A 14,948-nucleotide genomic window follows, 5' to 3' on the forward strand; every position below is an offset into this window, starting at 1 on the left:
AACGACCGATGGTGGAAAGACTATTTTTATGTTATTTTGCAAAGCTACAATCATCTATGTGGATATTTTTGTAAGACAATTGTTGGAATTGATTTCAAACTTAGTAGTTGTTGAGTCTTCATCTATATAAGAACAACTTCTTTCCCAACCACATCTTTCCCCAAACTTGCAACTCTTAGCCGTTCCTACTTGATCCACTACTAAAGTAGATCTCGCAAAATGGCATGGGAACAGAAAGAAGATATGAAGCTTGTGAAGTCATTCATTCCCGCCTTGCGTAAATGTCTAGATAAACTTTATTCAATATTTTGGAAGAGAGTCAAAGAAATCTATTATAAGTGCGCCGGAAATCCGAAAAACTTCATATGGAGAAACTTAGCATCTCGAGTCACATTAAATAGGATATTCGAGAGTTCTGTAAAATTAGGAAAATGGTGAACGACCACAAGATCCTCTTAGTGAAAAGTGAGCAATTCGAAATGTTTATAGCTATCTCTTTATCTAATATTTGCATCCTAACGTGTAATTCATTTAATTTCAGCTCGAAAGATTCAATAGCCTTTGACATATACGAAACGGCAGAAAGATATTCATGCACACGAAGAAATATGAGGTGTTGTTCAAACATGCTCAGAGGTTTACTGACAATGTGTTAATGTGCAAGATTCAAGAATACACATACTATATTATCATATGCAATGCACTAGTTTCCTAAACTGTGTAATCTGATGATTTTCGAAAACTATGAATGAATTTCTTCTTTATGAAAGTATAAAATAATTGATTTATATGTACATCCACAACCACCGATTTTGACAAACAATTTATTTAGTAAGTAATGTCCACCGATTCTAAATGGTCGTCGTGAATGCAGAACAACAACCCAAAATCTCATATGAGTGCATGAACAACGGGCGATTCTTGATTGATGTTTTTACAAAAAGAAAACTAATAAAACAAAATTAAACAATTGGATAACATCAGTTTATCCCATTATAAAAATAATTGGTCAAGAAATGCAGATTTATAATGGCGATACCAATATTACTAGGAATGATACCATTTTATATAGGACAAATAATTATTAACAGATTCTGACCGTGGGATCGCTCAACCGCAAGCACCCTATTGACATCCCCTTATAAATCATCAAAAACAAATAAATTGGGATTACTTGAAAAAAAGAAAAAGTGAAATAAATAAGTAGAATGTTTGAGATTACTTCAAAATTATCCTTTCTTTTTGTCTTCCAGTAGGTTACATGATGATGCACTCTTACGTTCACCAGCAACACAACCTCTACGCAGTCACTTTTAATTACAAAAATCCTAAGCGCTTGGACTTGTATTGTTGGGCAGCATAATTCCGTTCCGTCGGCGGGGTTTTTCACAAACCACCGTTTAGGTCCACGGAGAAGCGACTTAGCACCTACAACCGTGCCGGAAGCACATTTGTCGATGAAAAAAATATAAAATGAATACACCCACCCACCTACAGTGTGCTACAGAATACAGATAAGTACTAAAGGAATAGTAGACACTTGGAGAAATGAAGAGTAGTGCACTGCGAAACGGAGTTATCACTCTTTTTCACTCGCTAAACCCTAACTCCTACAAAACAATCCCATTTCGTAAACTCATCTCCGCTAACAAATCTTCCCTCCCGTCACTCCCTACTTCTTACCCCCAGAAGTTTCGATTCTTTTGTTCTTCGATGGCCCAAAGTGGAGATTCTGTATATTCTTCTTCATCAGTTGAGAAACAATTTGAAGGGTTTCGTTCAACACTTGAAGATTCTGGTAAATTGAGAGAAAGAATTAAAGCTGTTGCTGGAGAAATCGAATCAGCTGCTCGGTTTATGCATTCTGGTCTGCTTTTGGTCCATCAATCTCGACCTGTTCCAGGTACTCAAAAGGGTTGGATCCTGATTTTTTTTTGAATTGGGTTTCTTCTTTTGCTCTTAATTTTGTTTGGTTCAAGTTTCTTGAGGGTTTTGTTTGTTTTGTAATTTTGGGGTTTTGCAGAGGTTTTGGAGAGGGCTAAATCACAGATTGAGGTTCTGAAGGGACTTTACAGTAAACTTGCTGAAATTCTTCAAGAATGTCCTGAGCAGTATTATAGGTAGGGAATTTCTTTGCAATAAGACCCTTTTGATTGTAGAATTGATTCTTTGGCTTTCTGTTTTTCGTTGTTGTTTTGTGGAGTAATTTTGGTTGTGGGTATTATTAGGTTTCATGGAGAATGGAGGAGTGAAACCCAGACTGCGGTTTCATTGATTGTGCTTCTGCATTGGTTAGAAACTGGAGATCTCCTTATGCATAAAGAAACTGAGGCAAAACTTGGATGTAAGTTGATTTTTGTTCCTTCTTATACTGCATTGTGGTAACTTGGTCAGTTGAATTGAAGAAGGTTTTCGTTATTGGTAGTACTTGGATACATTGGTATCTTTTACTAGCATGTAATGTTCATTTAGGGTGAGTCAGTAGGATCCTTGTTTCTTAGTATTGAATACAGGCTTGAATTTTGATTTGTTGTTGAAGTCTTAGTTCTGAAAGTTTTGGATGTATATTCACTTCTCTTTACTACATTATGGTCTGGTCTATCATCTGAACTAGAATATTTGTTTGTTGTCGGTAGGGTAACAAGTATTTGTTTTATGATATAGCCACATTGGGTATCTTCAATTAACTGATACTGATCAAGTGAATCTTTTTCCTTAACTTTATTAGAATATCCGTTTCTGAGGGAGCTTGACATTTGATTTAATGGCTGTAGCCTTGTTTTTTAATTTCCATTACTAGAGGTCCAGAACGGCAATGTGATGTTCTGGTCATGAATCTATAAGAACAGTTTATGTGCTACTTTTTTTTCCTTTCTTTTCTAACAGTAACTATGGTGATTTCTTTTGCAGTGGGTTCTTCAGAGTTTGGTCTTGATATTGAAGATTATCTCACAGGTGAGTTTGATCTCTATTCTTTGAAGCTGTTTCAAAAAATAAAAAGGTGTCTGTTCTTTTAAGGGATATACATCATTATTATCATTAGTGATGATTGGTAATGAGGTACTAGTTTACCTTGTGAAGATAATTTTTCATTGCGAAATTATGCTCTGCTAAATGACTAGCACAAATTTGCTGTTTCTTTCCTCGCTCTCTTTAGAATTTTGATTGTTGGTGTGTGTTTTCTAGATACAGAGTTATCATTTTACAAACTTAGTTCCCAGTGCTCTTATTCTAATTATAGCTACCTACCCAAACACAGTATGTTAAACAACAAACAATCAATATGCTCAAAGAGACTAGGAAGTTGTGCCAATGTTAGAACCATGATTAAGCTTTAATCTTCATATTTTTGGATATGTACACTTTTTTAGTGAAATATCCCCCAGTAAACATATTTGTAAATGAGTCTTTACTTATGAATTCCTTCCTAGCCTCTCTGTTGTTTATGCAGCAAAATAGTGCTAATTATTTCCAGCACATTTCCTAGCAAGCTTGTTTCTATTGTATGAGAGAAAAAGATCGAGATGGTTTTGTCAATTCTGGAATTTCAATTAAAACTGCTGGATTTTCTCCTTAATTATTTTCTACTGATGCTGTCTTTTTCCATACTGTGCAGGGGTATGCTTCATGACTAATGAGTTGGTAAGTGTCTCTTCATGTCATCCCTAATATCTCATTATGGTCAGTGAGTTTCACTAAAGTCTGGACTTCAAAATTCCGTTCTGGCAGCTACTATACCATTCTGTTTCTGGATTTAACCGAAGGTTTAGATAAGAGATAAGCTAGATGCATGAGAGAGTCGTGTCTTCTTTTAAGAATATTAAACTAAATATGCCATTGCTATCTGCGCCATCGAATCAGTTGGATCACAAAGCGAATCGATTTGACTTTGTAAGAATCCTTAATAAATAAGAAAGAGTACATTCATTTTTCATAGTCATGATATTGCATTATCAGTACATTCATTTTTCATAACATAGTACCACATTAATAACAGTATAGTGCTTCATTTAGATGTTCATAGACAATGCCACATACTCACACCAAGTAATGTGTCATTTGCAGCCGCGTTACGTGGTAAACCAAGTCACTGCTGGGGATTATGATTGCCCAAGGAAGGTGTTGAATTTCTTAACAGAGCTACATGCTGCCTTCCGTATGCTCAATCTCCGCAATGATCTTTTGCGCAGGAAGTTTGACGGTAATCTCTCTATTCCACCCCAGTCTACATGTGATTTTTCTTCATCTCATTTACACCTGGATTCTCCTGAACACCCTTTTTGAGTCTTTATTTCCTCCCATTTCTCTTCCAGGGATGAAGTATGATCTTAGGAAAGTTGAAGAAGTATACTACGACGTTAAGATCCGAGGCTTGACTGCAAATGGGGATCCGGGTGTCCAAGGATAGTACAACTCAAAGCCATATATAGTCGTCATGTCTCGTACTTATCAAAATACAAAGTTTCTAACTTGTGGAGTAGCAGTTTTTGTCTAAATCTCAGTGAATGGATTTCTGATAAACTAATCGTACCAGTGGACCTAAATGCAGTTAGCTACTCACCAATTTACAATGTGCAGACAATCTAGACAATCATTATTAACCCATGATGCAATGCTTTGTCACATGATTGGATATCATGGTTCTTTTCTTCTTTGAATCTGTGAGACTAAAATTAAAATGGCCTAGTGTTTACCTCAGGCTTTAGGATAGCCGTTGCATACAATTTTCAACATGGTAGTCTGCCCATGGACTCAATTTCAAGCATCATCCTTAGTTGCCACCATTTGATCCTTCCAAAAATGATGGTTCCCCATTAGAGGAATTTCCTTGTCCCTCTTTAGAACCTCGGAAACAGTTGTTGATCCCCTCCCGGGGCTTCCCTCTTCAAGAGTGATGGGCATCCCTTGTGCGAACACTTCTTGTTGCCGCTGCCCGAGGATGTTGCATAAAAAGCCCTCTCTCCTGCTGCATACCTGGATATGCCTGCATCTGAGCAGAAATTTGTGGCGACCGGTGTCGGGCGTTAGCTTGCAAGATACTATATAGAAGCAGTGGTTGGTACGTATTGTGCAAAATCTGTTCAGTTGGAGTAATATTTACTAGTGGGAGGAAAATGTGGGTTATTGTGGCCTCATTCAATTGTCATTATCTGGAGGTTGTTGTGTACCCCATTTAATTTCGTGGAGAGTAAACGCAAAGAACCAAAACGGTTCAAACTTTCCCCTTCAAGCACTAACTAACGGCGCCGTTATCCATCCAAAACACGTTATGGAAAAGTTGTTTTCCGTTAGCTACGTGGCGCATGGGAAGAAGGGCAATGCTACTTTTTCGGATTCCAAACAGTTATATAGAAGAGAACAAAAACAATCTATAAAGTATTTGATATCCGTTAGCAAAAATGGCAATAAAGCAGAATTTCTTTCTTCCTTCCCTCTCTTTTCCTCCCCATTCACACACATTCTCTGCAGCTCTGCTCCTCTCTGTTTGTCTCAGAGCTTTTTGGCCGTTTTGCTTTCCACCACCATTGCTCCGGGAGACGGTTCTCAGACTCCACACAGGTTCAATTTCTTCTTTATTACTATTTTCGTTTCAATAATTTCTTTCAGTTTTCTTTTGTATTACATTTTTGTGGTCTCATTCTTTGATTTTTCGTTCCTGGATCTAGTTAAGTTTTTTCTTTACTCTTTCGTTTTGTTTTGTGTGTGATAACATGAAAGATGATCGTTTAACTACTAGTAGTAGTGTGTATTTTGATAATCTGATGTTGGTGTATGCTAGAATTGGGTCTTAACTACTATGTGATGTTAGGGTGAACTTGTAAATCGAGTTTATTTGGATAAAATTTAAGAAATAAGCTTGTATGTGATGTTTTTTCAAGTATTTTTCTTGTTGTAGGAGCTGATAATTTTGTACTTATGTGTCTTTTGTTTGATTTTGTGGTTTATGCAGTTGTTATGTGGTAATTGGGACTAGAGGAAAATGCTGGGAAATTGGGAAGAAAATGGCAAAAGTTGGACCATGATAGAGAACAGTTCCATGCCTGCTTCGGGCGAGGTGGTGGCAGGAGGAATTACTTATAACAATTCCCTGGTAAGAGATGTTTTAGGCAAGATTCTGGAATGACTTGAAAAATTGCTTTTAGTGTTGTAGTTGAAAAATCGTTCTGATGTTACATAAATTTAAATTTGTTTTAAAGTTACTTGTATTCGGCTTTTGTGATGAGAAATTTACTCGAATCATGTTGGAGTAAGTGATAATGTATGTTCTTAATCATTGATTTACGGTATGGTCTTGTCAGTATGTGAGTTTGACAAGAAGGCTCTTTTTGTCGGTAACAGAATATTGTTTCTCTTGCATAGGTTGAAGGAGATGGAATTTGTGATCCTGCTTCAGAAGATGAAATAACTGAAATAAAGGATTTGCTAGCAGAGCCAGAAAGTGTCAAAATATCAATGGATGCGCTACTGTATTGCAACAATGAATATTTGGAGAAATGCTTAGGAACTGGAGATGTTTTAGGTCCCGCTCATCAGAACAATCATTTAAAATCTTATACTGGTAATGAATTTTTTCACTATCTTTGTGAACATGTCTTGTATCAGTATCTGTATAGTTTTTCTAAGTACCCTCAACCATAATGCATTTTCTCTTGGTAGAGTTCTTTGGAGTTTGAAACTGCACTAATTTCTGGTCCACATTCGTTAATGTTTTCTGAAGTGGTTACCTGATTTTCGACATAAAGTTCCAGTGCAACACCGAATTTTGAGTATTGGATAGAGTGGCTTAAACATAATGGAGGCAATACTAAGATGTATATGAAATTTACCACTATTAGGTACCTCTAACGTATTAGTAAAGCTAGTTAGTGGTTTCTAATATGACAGTGATAGTGGTTAGCATGTTCGTTGTGCATAAACTTCAGTGTTGCTAATACCATTTAGAAAAAATGAGGCAGGTTTACTTTTTGCGAAGGCAAGTAAAAAAAATCCTGGTTAGGATGTTGACTAAAATAACTTGGTAATTTGTGAAACCAGCTGCTCTGAATTTCATATGACGAACTGAATTATGACACTAGTTGTGTCGTTTAAATTTCATGCCACCATGTTTCCGAGAAGGAATTCACTATTTGACATTCCTTTAACTGACTCTTTGTACTCCTATCTTTTGGAACTTGGGTACTTTTAAATTCTTATCAGTTAAGACACATATTCTTCAGTTTGCTTCTGCTTTCTCAATTTTGCATTTGGGTTTCTCTGTTTGTATGTTGATAACTGATACATGTATTTATCTCATCTTCCAGGTACAATGCAGTCCGATATTCCTCTATATCATAACGGTTTAGTGAATGCCAATGTATGCATTTTCTTTTTCTGTACGTCTTCCAGATTTATTATTACTGTGAACCTTGAGAACCTTAGGTTGTTATAGGTTTGTTGTTTTTTCCTTCGTGTTGTTTAGTGAAAATGGTAGTCCATCTACACACAGCTTCCAGAATTTGTCATTTAATTCTTTTAACTAATCATTGCTTCTTCTGAGGTTCTGATTAAGCATGCTTGGTGATGTGATCTATAGATTCGAAAACTGCTGGGTTAAAATTGCTGTATTGATTCCGTTCCATTTATGGATTTTTTGAATAGTGGCACGCTTGACTGGATTTTAAAGTTTAATGAATAAAAAGCAATTTTGTAGCCAGATGGCTTTGGATGCTTCCTTGTATTAAACGTAATCATGGTGTAACTTCGCTTGCTGGTCTTCCCTGAAAATTTGCATGAGACCAGTTCATTTGTTATCAAAGAGTGACCAGTTCATCTGTTATCATCACAGCACCGTTGTTGTCTCGTAAAGTTTGTAATTGTTGTGTGTGTCTCACTTTCTCCCGTGTGTTAACACTAACTTATGTCTGTTTTTTCTCTTGGTTCACTTATTTGCCAGACCATTATTTTAACATAATGTTCGATATATTGGCGACACTCATTCTTGTAGTTGATCAACTGTTGCAGGGAGTTAGAGAGGAAGATCTTCATGTAACAGGTGGCCTATCAAGTGCTTCCAATGAACTCATTTTAGGTAAGCCACCTTTGGATCTTGTTCTGTAGCCTGTTTTCATGCTATGTTATGCCAGTCAGTTTTAGGGATGATTCCTTACCTAAATTGTTTGTACGCAGATACGAAATATATTGCTAGATTTCCCAATTTGGAGTACACATGCGAAGGACTCCATTCAGTAACTTGCTCTCCAGACTTGAGTGGGCGGGTCAGTGATAGTTCTGAAGCATTAGATTTATCAGCTGGTACAATGAATCTAGTGCCTGAATCTACATCAGATCAAAATGTTCTCAAGCTGACCACTCATGAACTGCAGCTGGCCTACAGGGGCATATTTTGTCTGGAGACCGCTGTTAAGGACAGGGATTGGCTTTTTAGTCGTATCTCACTTGGTTTGCAGAACTTTATAATGGAGAATGGTCCGGGCTTCTTGGAAAGGGAAACATTTTCTATGGAGTGTGAAGACACGCATTTGAAATGTAGTAATGATTCTCATGGAACGAATTCCTCCTTTGAGAGTTGTTCTCCAGGCCTGAGCGAGTGGGTCGCCGATGGTGCTCAAGCTTTAGATTTATCTGCTGGTACAGTTAATCCAGTGCCTGTATCTACATCAGATCAAAATGTTCTCATACTTGACAATCTAACCACTCATGAACTGCACCTGGCCTACAGGGGCATATTTGGTCTCGAGACCACTGTTAAGGACAGGAAGTGGCTCCTTAGTCGTATTTCACTTGGTTTGCAAAACTTTATCGAAACGGAGAATGGTCCGGCCTTCTTGGAAAGGGAAATATCCTTCACCCAACGAGAAGACATGCATTTGAAATGTAGTGATGATTCTCATGGAAAGAATTCCTCCTTTGAGAATTCTCCAGGCTTGAGTGAGCGGGCCACTGATGCTGCTGAAGCAATAAATTTATCAGCTGCTACAATTAATTCAGTGCCTGAATCTACATCGGATCAATATGCTCTCTTATTTGACAACATGACCATTCATGAACTACACCAGGCCTTCAGAAGCACATTTGGTCTCGAGACCACTGTTGAAGACAGGAAATGGCTTATTAGCCGTATCTCACTTGGTATGCAGAAGTTTATCGAAGCGGAGGATTGTTCGGGCTTCTTGGAAAGCAGAGTATCTTCTGCAAAACATGAAGACATGCATTTGAGATGTAATAATGATTCTCATGGAACTAATTCCTCCAAGAGCTGCTCTTCAGGCTTGAGTGAGCGAGTCACTGATGGTGCTGAAACCTTAGATTTATCAGCTGGTACAATTCCAGTGTCTGAATCTACGTCAGATCAGAACGGTCACTTACTTGACAAGCTGACCACCCAGGAACTACAGTATGCTTTTAAGAGCACATTTGATCTTGAAACCACCGTTAAGGACAGGAAGTGGCTTATTAACCGTATCTTAATTGGTTTGCAGAACTTCGTTGAAATGGAAAATGTTTCGGGCTTCTCGGAAAGGGAAATATCTTCTACGAATCATGTGGACGTGCAATTGAGATGTAGTAATGATTCCCTTGGAAATGATTCATCCTTTGTTGATACGAAAAATGTTTCAGGCTTCTCGGAAAGGGAAGTATCATCTATGAAACACGTAGACATGCATGTGAGATGTAGTGATGATTCCCTTGGAACTGATTCCTCTTTTGCAAGTGTAGTTTGTAACTGGGCTAAACCACTGTGCTCGAGTCAAACAGAAAAGGTTACTAGTCTGGATGTTTATAGAACCAGTCATTCCAAGGTCAACGATACTGGATTTGGATTAATGAGTTGGAGAAATGGAGGAGCAGTTAAGAAGCGGAAGAGATCACGTAAGCCTACCCGGGGATTCATCGAAGCATCAGATTTGAAATCAAGATATTGTATTGAGAAGTTGGAGATTCGCATTACAAGCTCAAAGGATAAGTTGAATGAACTGAGCAATCAGAACCTTTTAAACGGAGTTGTTGACTTGGCATCCAACTGTAAACAGGACACTTCTGGTGATTCAGATAGTCGGGTAACATGTGGTCGTCGGAAGGCTAAGAGGTTTGCGAAGAAAAATACCTCTGTTCGGGTAAGGAAGCTCCTAACCCCTTCCCTCTGTGAGAAGTTAATCTGTGTTTTGCAAACTACTCATTCAATAAGAGAAATGCTAGTTCCGTAACTGTTATGTTTTAAACACTTTATCATGAACTTGCGGTAGTTATAAGATATTCAAAGATCTCCTCTGGCGCCATTTATGTTTCCCAGTATCTCAGATGGTCCTTACCGTATACTAGTCAATAAAACAACAACAAGATAACTGAATTGCTCACTTTATTGATCTCAGGTGCATGAGCATGACCCTGCTGGGGACAACAAAAATGACAGGTCATGCTGTGATCCTGAACACAGTTCTGACTTGGAATCATCTCACACAGAATGGAAGGATGACATGTCGGAGTCGGATGACTGCACGACAGTAAGCACTAGAAAGGATCCGAGTCGGAGGAAGAATCACAGAGTATGGACTCTATCTGAAGTGATGAAACTGATTGAGGGTGTTTCTCAGCACGGAGTTGGAAGGTGGACCGAGATTAAGTGGCTCTTGTTCCCATCATCTGCTCATCGCACTGCTGTTGATCTTAAGGTAGATTGATCCACTATGCTTTTTTATGTAGACCCATCTCTTCTGAACTTAAAGTAGTGCTTTTTACATTTTCGTAGGACAAATGGCGTAATCTCCTAAAGGCTAGTGGAGCCAAATTGAAGAACAGAAGAAAGGTAAGGTTATGTTGCACTTTTATATCAGTATTGCACTATAAATACAGACATAGGTAGAGTGGTATTGTTTTCCTATGTATTTTGTTGTTAGGTTTTTCCATTGATGGATGGATTCTTCGAGTACTTTACCTCTGGGTTTAGACTTTAGAGGAAATGCTTGCTTTGGTAACTAAGTTGGTGAAAAGCTACATTGACAATGCCAACTCCATCACATGACTCCACAATATATTGACCTTTTAGAAATTATTTGGTCCGTAGAAGCAAAAACTGATTAAGAAATTATTGTGCAGGAGTACATAGGGAAGAAGGGGTCACAGCCGATACCTGAGTCAGCTCTAAAACGTGTCAAGGAACTGGCCATCATCCATCCGTACCCAAGGCCGTTCCAATCCAAGCACACATCTAGTAGGACACCCAAGCTCGTAAATACAGCACTACGGTCCCCCTCAAATCACACTGCTACTAGTAGTGATACCACTGACTGCCGCAGAGGAAGAACTACACGCAGGAAGAGTATTACGTGACATTCATCATCACCTCCTAGGTAAATATTTAACAGTTGGAGATATATTTTTATGTGGTAGATAACAGTTGGAAATATATACCTATAATGAAATAGCTAAATCAATATTCTGAACTAAGCTAGGTTGTCTTTTGGGATTTACTGTACATAGATCGATATCTAGTCTCAGTAAATATTTTGACATTTCAATAAGTCTTCGGATAAGATTTTTATTTTGTGGAATGCGAGTCAAGTCCATGTTTGATGTCTCTAATTTTGCTTCAGTTCGTAGTTCAGAACTTCAGATATATGTACAAAAATTGTGAGAACAATTTAATATATAAGTGGGTGATTGACTCACAACATTGTTATTCTGCCGGTTTCCATCATTTTTGGACAATTTGTTTTATGAATTTGATATTACATTTCAACTGTTGTCACTCGTCAGACAAGCATATTCTGCTGGGTCAAGGGATTTGTAATCTGGGATCAGATACATCCCTTTGGGGTGTCGGCGGAACTCATCCACTGTGATAATGACCCCCCTGTTATACGTTTGTGGTAGACTACTTCTAGTTTGCATTGCAGGCCTTAGATATTCTGTATAATCTTTGACTACGCGAACAGATTCTTCAATACACGTGACGTTATTCACTTTAGTCTTCTTGATTTCAAGATATTATTCTCACCATCATTGTTACTCCAAATTTCCACACAAACACATAAACGGAAACAGTTGCTTTTGAAAAATAGTGATGAATGAATCCATTTGTACTAAAACAACATTAACAAATCACCATCATTGTTATCTTGACCAGATTAAAAGCCATCTTAAACAAAGAGAAATTAGGAAGATGAACACTTGAGATGTTTTGAATTTGTCCAGAGTCCATTCCATTAGAATATTTTAAAGAGAATAGACAGTGTTAATTATTGTTTTTGTTAGTTTACAGTTGTGTCTCATTCAATAGCAGCATCAACAACTAAATTCGAATTCAAAAATGAAAAAAAAAAGTAATAGCTGCAGATTTGCTGATGCTCCAAATTTTATACTTGCAGAATTTCATTCTTCTATTTGACTACCACTGTTCATTGCAGGAACAAAAAACTCCAAATTTTTCCGACGAAATCTTTCTGGGACGTGGTTTGAAGTTAACGGACAAAATTATATCCACTGGAAAAACCAAAGACATTGCTTTAGTATCATATTTTCCGTAGTGTTGAATTGTTTCCCTAGCGAGCTACCAATGACATAGTAAAATCCATAGGAGTGCCCATCTTATCTTTCCATTTCATAGACTCCAAATAAAGCTTCGAAATCTTACCTGAGACACGTCTCATATCCGGACGCTTATCGGCTTCAGCATGTACACATTCTAACGCTACACGAGTTAATCTCTCAGCAATGTCCACAGGAAATGAATCCTTCAATCTTCTATCAATCCATCTCCTAATTTTCTCAAAATCCTCCGATTCAATTGCTTCCTTAGCTGTTTCAATCACTGAAACACTTCTATACTGCCCACTCCCTTGATCAAGCTTGAACTTTACTGGTTCTTCACCTGACAATAGTTCTAAAATCACTACACCAAATGCATACACATCTGACTTTTGTGTTGCTATTCCACTCCGTTGATACTCCGGTGACATATAACCGTTAGTCCCTGTAAACTTCACACTCTTCGACCTTCTCATTTTCGAAGACGACGGCAGAGACTGAATCTCTTCTTGTATTTCACCCACAGACGATTGAATTACTTCTCTATTTTCACTAATTTCTCCACAAAGCTCCGACGTTCCGAAATGACATATTTTCGCATTAAACGAAGGCTCCGTGACAATTACACTACTACTTTTGATATGATTATGGACTAATGCCAAATCCAACCCAGAGAAATGATGAATGTACTCAATTCCTTGAGCAACATCAGCAGTAATCTGCATTCTAGACATCCATGTAGACAACACAGTAAACTCCGGATTTCTACTATTTCGAAGACAATCTCTAAGATTACCACCATTAACATACTCATACACTAAATAAATGTAATCCCCAGAAACCGAAGCACCTAACAACTTAATCAAACTAATATGATGACTCTTACAAATCGCCGTTAACCGTTCACGGAGTTTCGACGAATCAATCGAACGATGAAATTTACGTTGAAATATAATCACATCTTTACCTCTAATCAAACATTTCCAAACTGAGGCCGACGACGAAGACGAAGACGATGAGAATCGTTTCGCTAAGAAATTGTTTGTTGCCTTACGGATTTCTGAGAAATCGTATATATGTGTGGTTTCCGGTAATGAATCTTTTAGACTCTTTAGTGAAGATCGCGAAGTTCTTGATTCTGATGATGTATTTGTGTGATTGTTGTCACTTGAGAATGCGTTACTAGTAGTAGAAGTTGATGGATTACTAGTTGATGAAGTTGATGGTAATGAACTAGATTTTTGATAGGATTTTCTTGATGAAAGTGGGATTGGTTCTTTTACATTCATTTTGGTTTTGCACATGTAGAATGAATGATTATCAGAGATTAGAGTTAGGGTTTTTGAAGTGACAGGGAGGAGGAGGGTATTGGTTGGTTAGGTGGAGAAAATTAATTGTGATTTGTAATAATGGAAGTTGGTGGGATTTTGTGAAATTTAATACAGGAAGAAGAAGGAGGAAATGGAATTGATGTTCAATTTCATCATCTTCTGGAAATTTGATTTGATCAAAAAAGAAGAAGAGAGAAAATTAAGAGAGTAGAGATGGTAAAGGTGGCGCGGGTACGGTATTATCGGATGAGGATGGAGAGAAACTGGAAAAGACACGACACGTGATATATTTTCTCTTCACTTTTACTAGTACACAGGACACACGTAGTAGCTGTGATCATCAACGACGTCGAAATGTCTGAATATGACGCATAAAAATCCTTCTTAGAGAAAATGTAAATGGCGTCATAAATCTCATACTAGGTGCATTGCATTTATGAAATCCTTGGTACAAAACACACCATTGATACAAATGTGCTTAACCAGCGCCTGTAGAGTTTTTAATTACCGGAGGAAAAAATTGCATCCCCAGCGCACTTTCTCAAATTACTGAGTGTTAGCTAATCGCCTTTTTAACAGATGATGTTATCTCCGTTTTTGAAAAAAAATGATATTTTTTGTATTTTTACATGAAATTAAATAAAAATTCGTGGCGCGTGAATTGCTTTAAGTTAAAAGGCAATCCTAGAATGTGAGGACAGATCAAAATAAACTGCTGATATTTTTCTAAACACGTTTTATGGGCAGGACAAGATTCTAGTACTGCACTCCTCACGGCAAAAACCAAATGAGTAGTATCCGGATAAGTGTTCGTACTTTCGGCGGATCCAATATAAAATGATGCGCTGTAGCGCATGTAGAAATATGCGTGCTGGTTTTGTTATTCACTTTCTGTCTACTGCACGGTAGGCCATGGGAGGGGGAAACATGTGAACTGAAAACTAATTGCGGTCCTTGAGGTCGACCTCTTATTTGTACGGAAGTGGCGTGATTGACAAAGTAGATGACTATCCAAATTACTTCGGTCAACAGTTATAATCACAAGAGAGCAACGTCTACGCAAATCCAATATCCCTTCCATGACATGAACTT

At 37.7% G+C, this 14,948-nt stretch overlaps 3 protein-coding genes across 4 annotated transcripts; 2 read left to right on the forward strand and 1 right to left on the reverse strand.

Moving 5' to 3' along the window:
- The first annotated feature begins 1,494 nt into the window (after positions 1–1,494).
- Positions 1,495–4,652, forward strand: LOC113308328 (translin-like). The gene is made up of 7 exons (XM_026556805.1): positions 1,495–1,903; positions 2,024–2,120; positions 2,229–2,344; positions 2,911–2,955; positions 3,617–3,642; positions 4,066–4,201; positions 4,314–4,652. The coding sequence occupies exons 1-7, from the start codon at positions 1,549–1,551 to the stop codon at positions 4,406–4,408; spliced, it is 870 nt and encodes a 289-aa protein (XP_026412590.1). The 5' UTR covers positions 1,495–1,548; the 3' UTR covers positions 4,409–4,652.
- A 748-nt stretch (positions 4,653–5,400) lies between these two features.
- On the forward strand, positions 5,401–11,680 carry LOC113313211. Its single transcript, XM_026561951.1, has 9 exons — positions 5,401–5,559; positions 5,951–6,091; positions 6,361–6,559; positions 7,302–7,354; positions 8,002–8,068; positions 8,167–10,115; positions 10,371–10,670; positions 10,748–10,804; positions 11,095–11,680. Exons 2-9 carry the CDS (start codon positions 5,981–5,983, stop codon positions 11,326–11,328), a joined length of 2,970 nt encoding a protein of 989 aa, XP_026417736.1. The 5' UTR covers positions 5,401–5,559; positions 5,951–5,980; the 3' UTR covers positions 11,329–11,680.
- Positions 11,681–12,130: 450 nt separating this feature from the next.
- LOC113309064 (lysM domain receptor-like kinase 3) lies at positions 12,131–14,093 on the reverse strand. 2 transcript variants are annotated; one of them, XM_026557491.1, is made up of 2 exons: positions 12,632–14,093; positions 12,131–12,480 (listed from the first exon to the last, which is right to left on the reverse strand). In XM_026557491.1, exons 1-2 carry the CDS (start codon positions 13,827–13,829, stop codon positions 12,386–12,388), a joined length of 1,293 nt encoding a protein of 430 aa, XP_026413276.1. In that variant the 5' UTR covers positions 13,830–14,093; the 3' UTR covers positions 12,131–12,385. The 2 variants fall into 2 exon arrangements, with proteins under 2 accessions (XP_026413276.1, XP_026413277.1); XM_026557492.1 differs by having other exon boundaries at positions 12,131–14,093.
- Between the last annotated feature and the right edge of the window lie 855 nt (positions 14,094–14,948).

The sequence above is a fragment of the Papaver somniferum genome, chromosome 9, assembly GCF_003573695.1.
Source record: "Papaver somniferum cultivar HN1 chromosome 9, ASM357369v1, whole genome shotgun sequence".
NCBI classification, from domain to species: domain Eukaryota; kingdom Viridiplantae; phylum Streptophyta; class Magnoliopsida; order Ranunculales; family Papaveraceae; genus Papaver; species Papaver somniferum.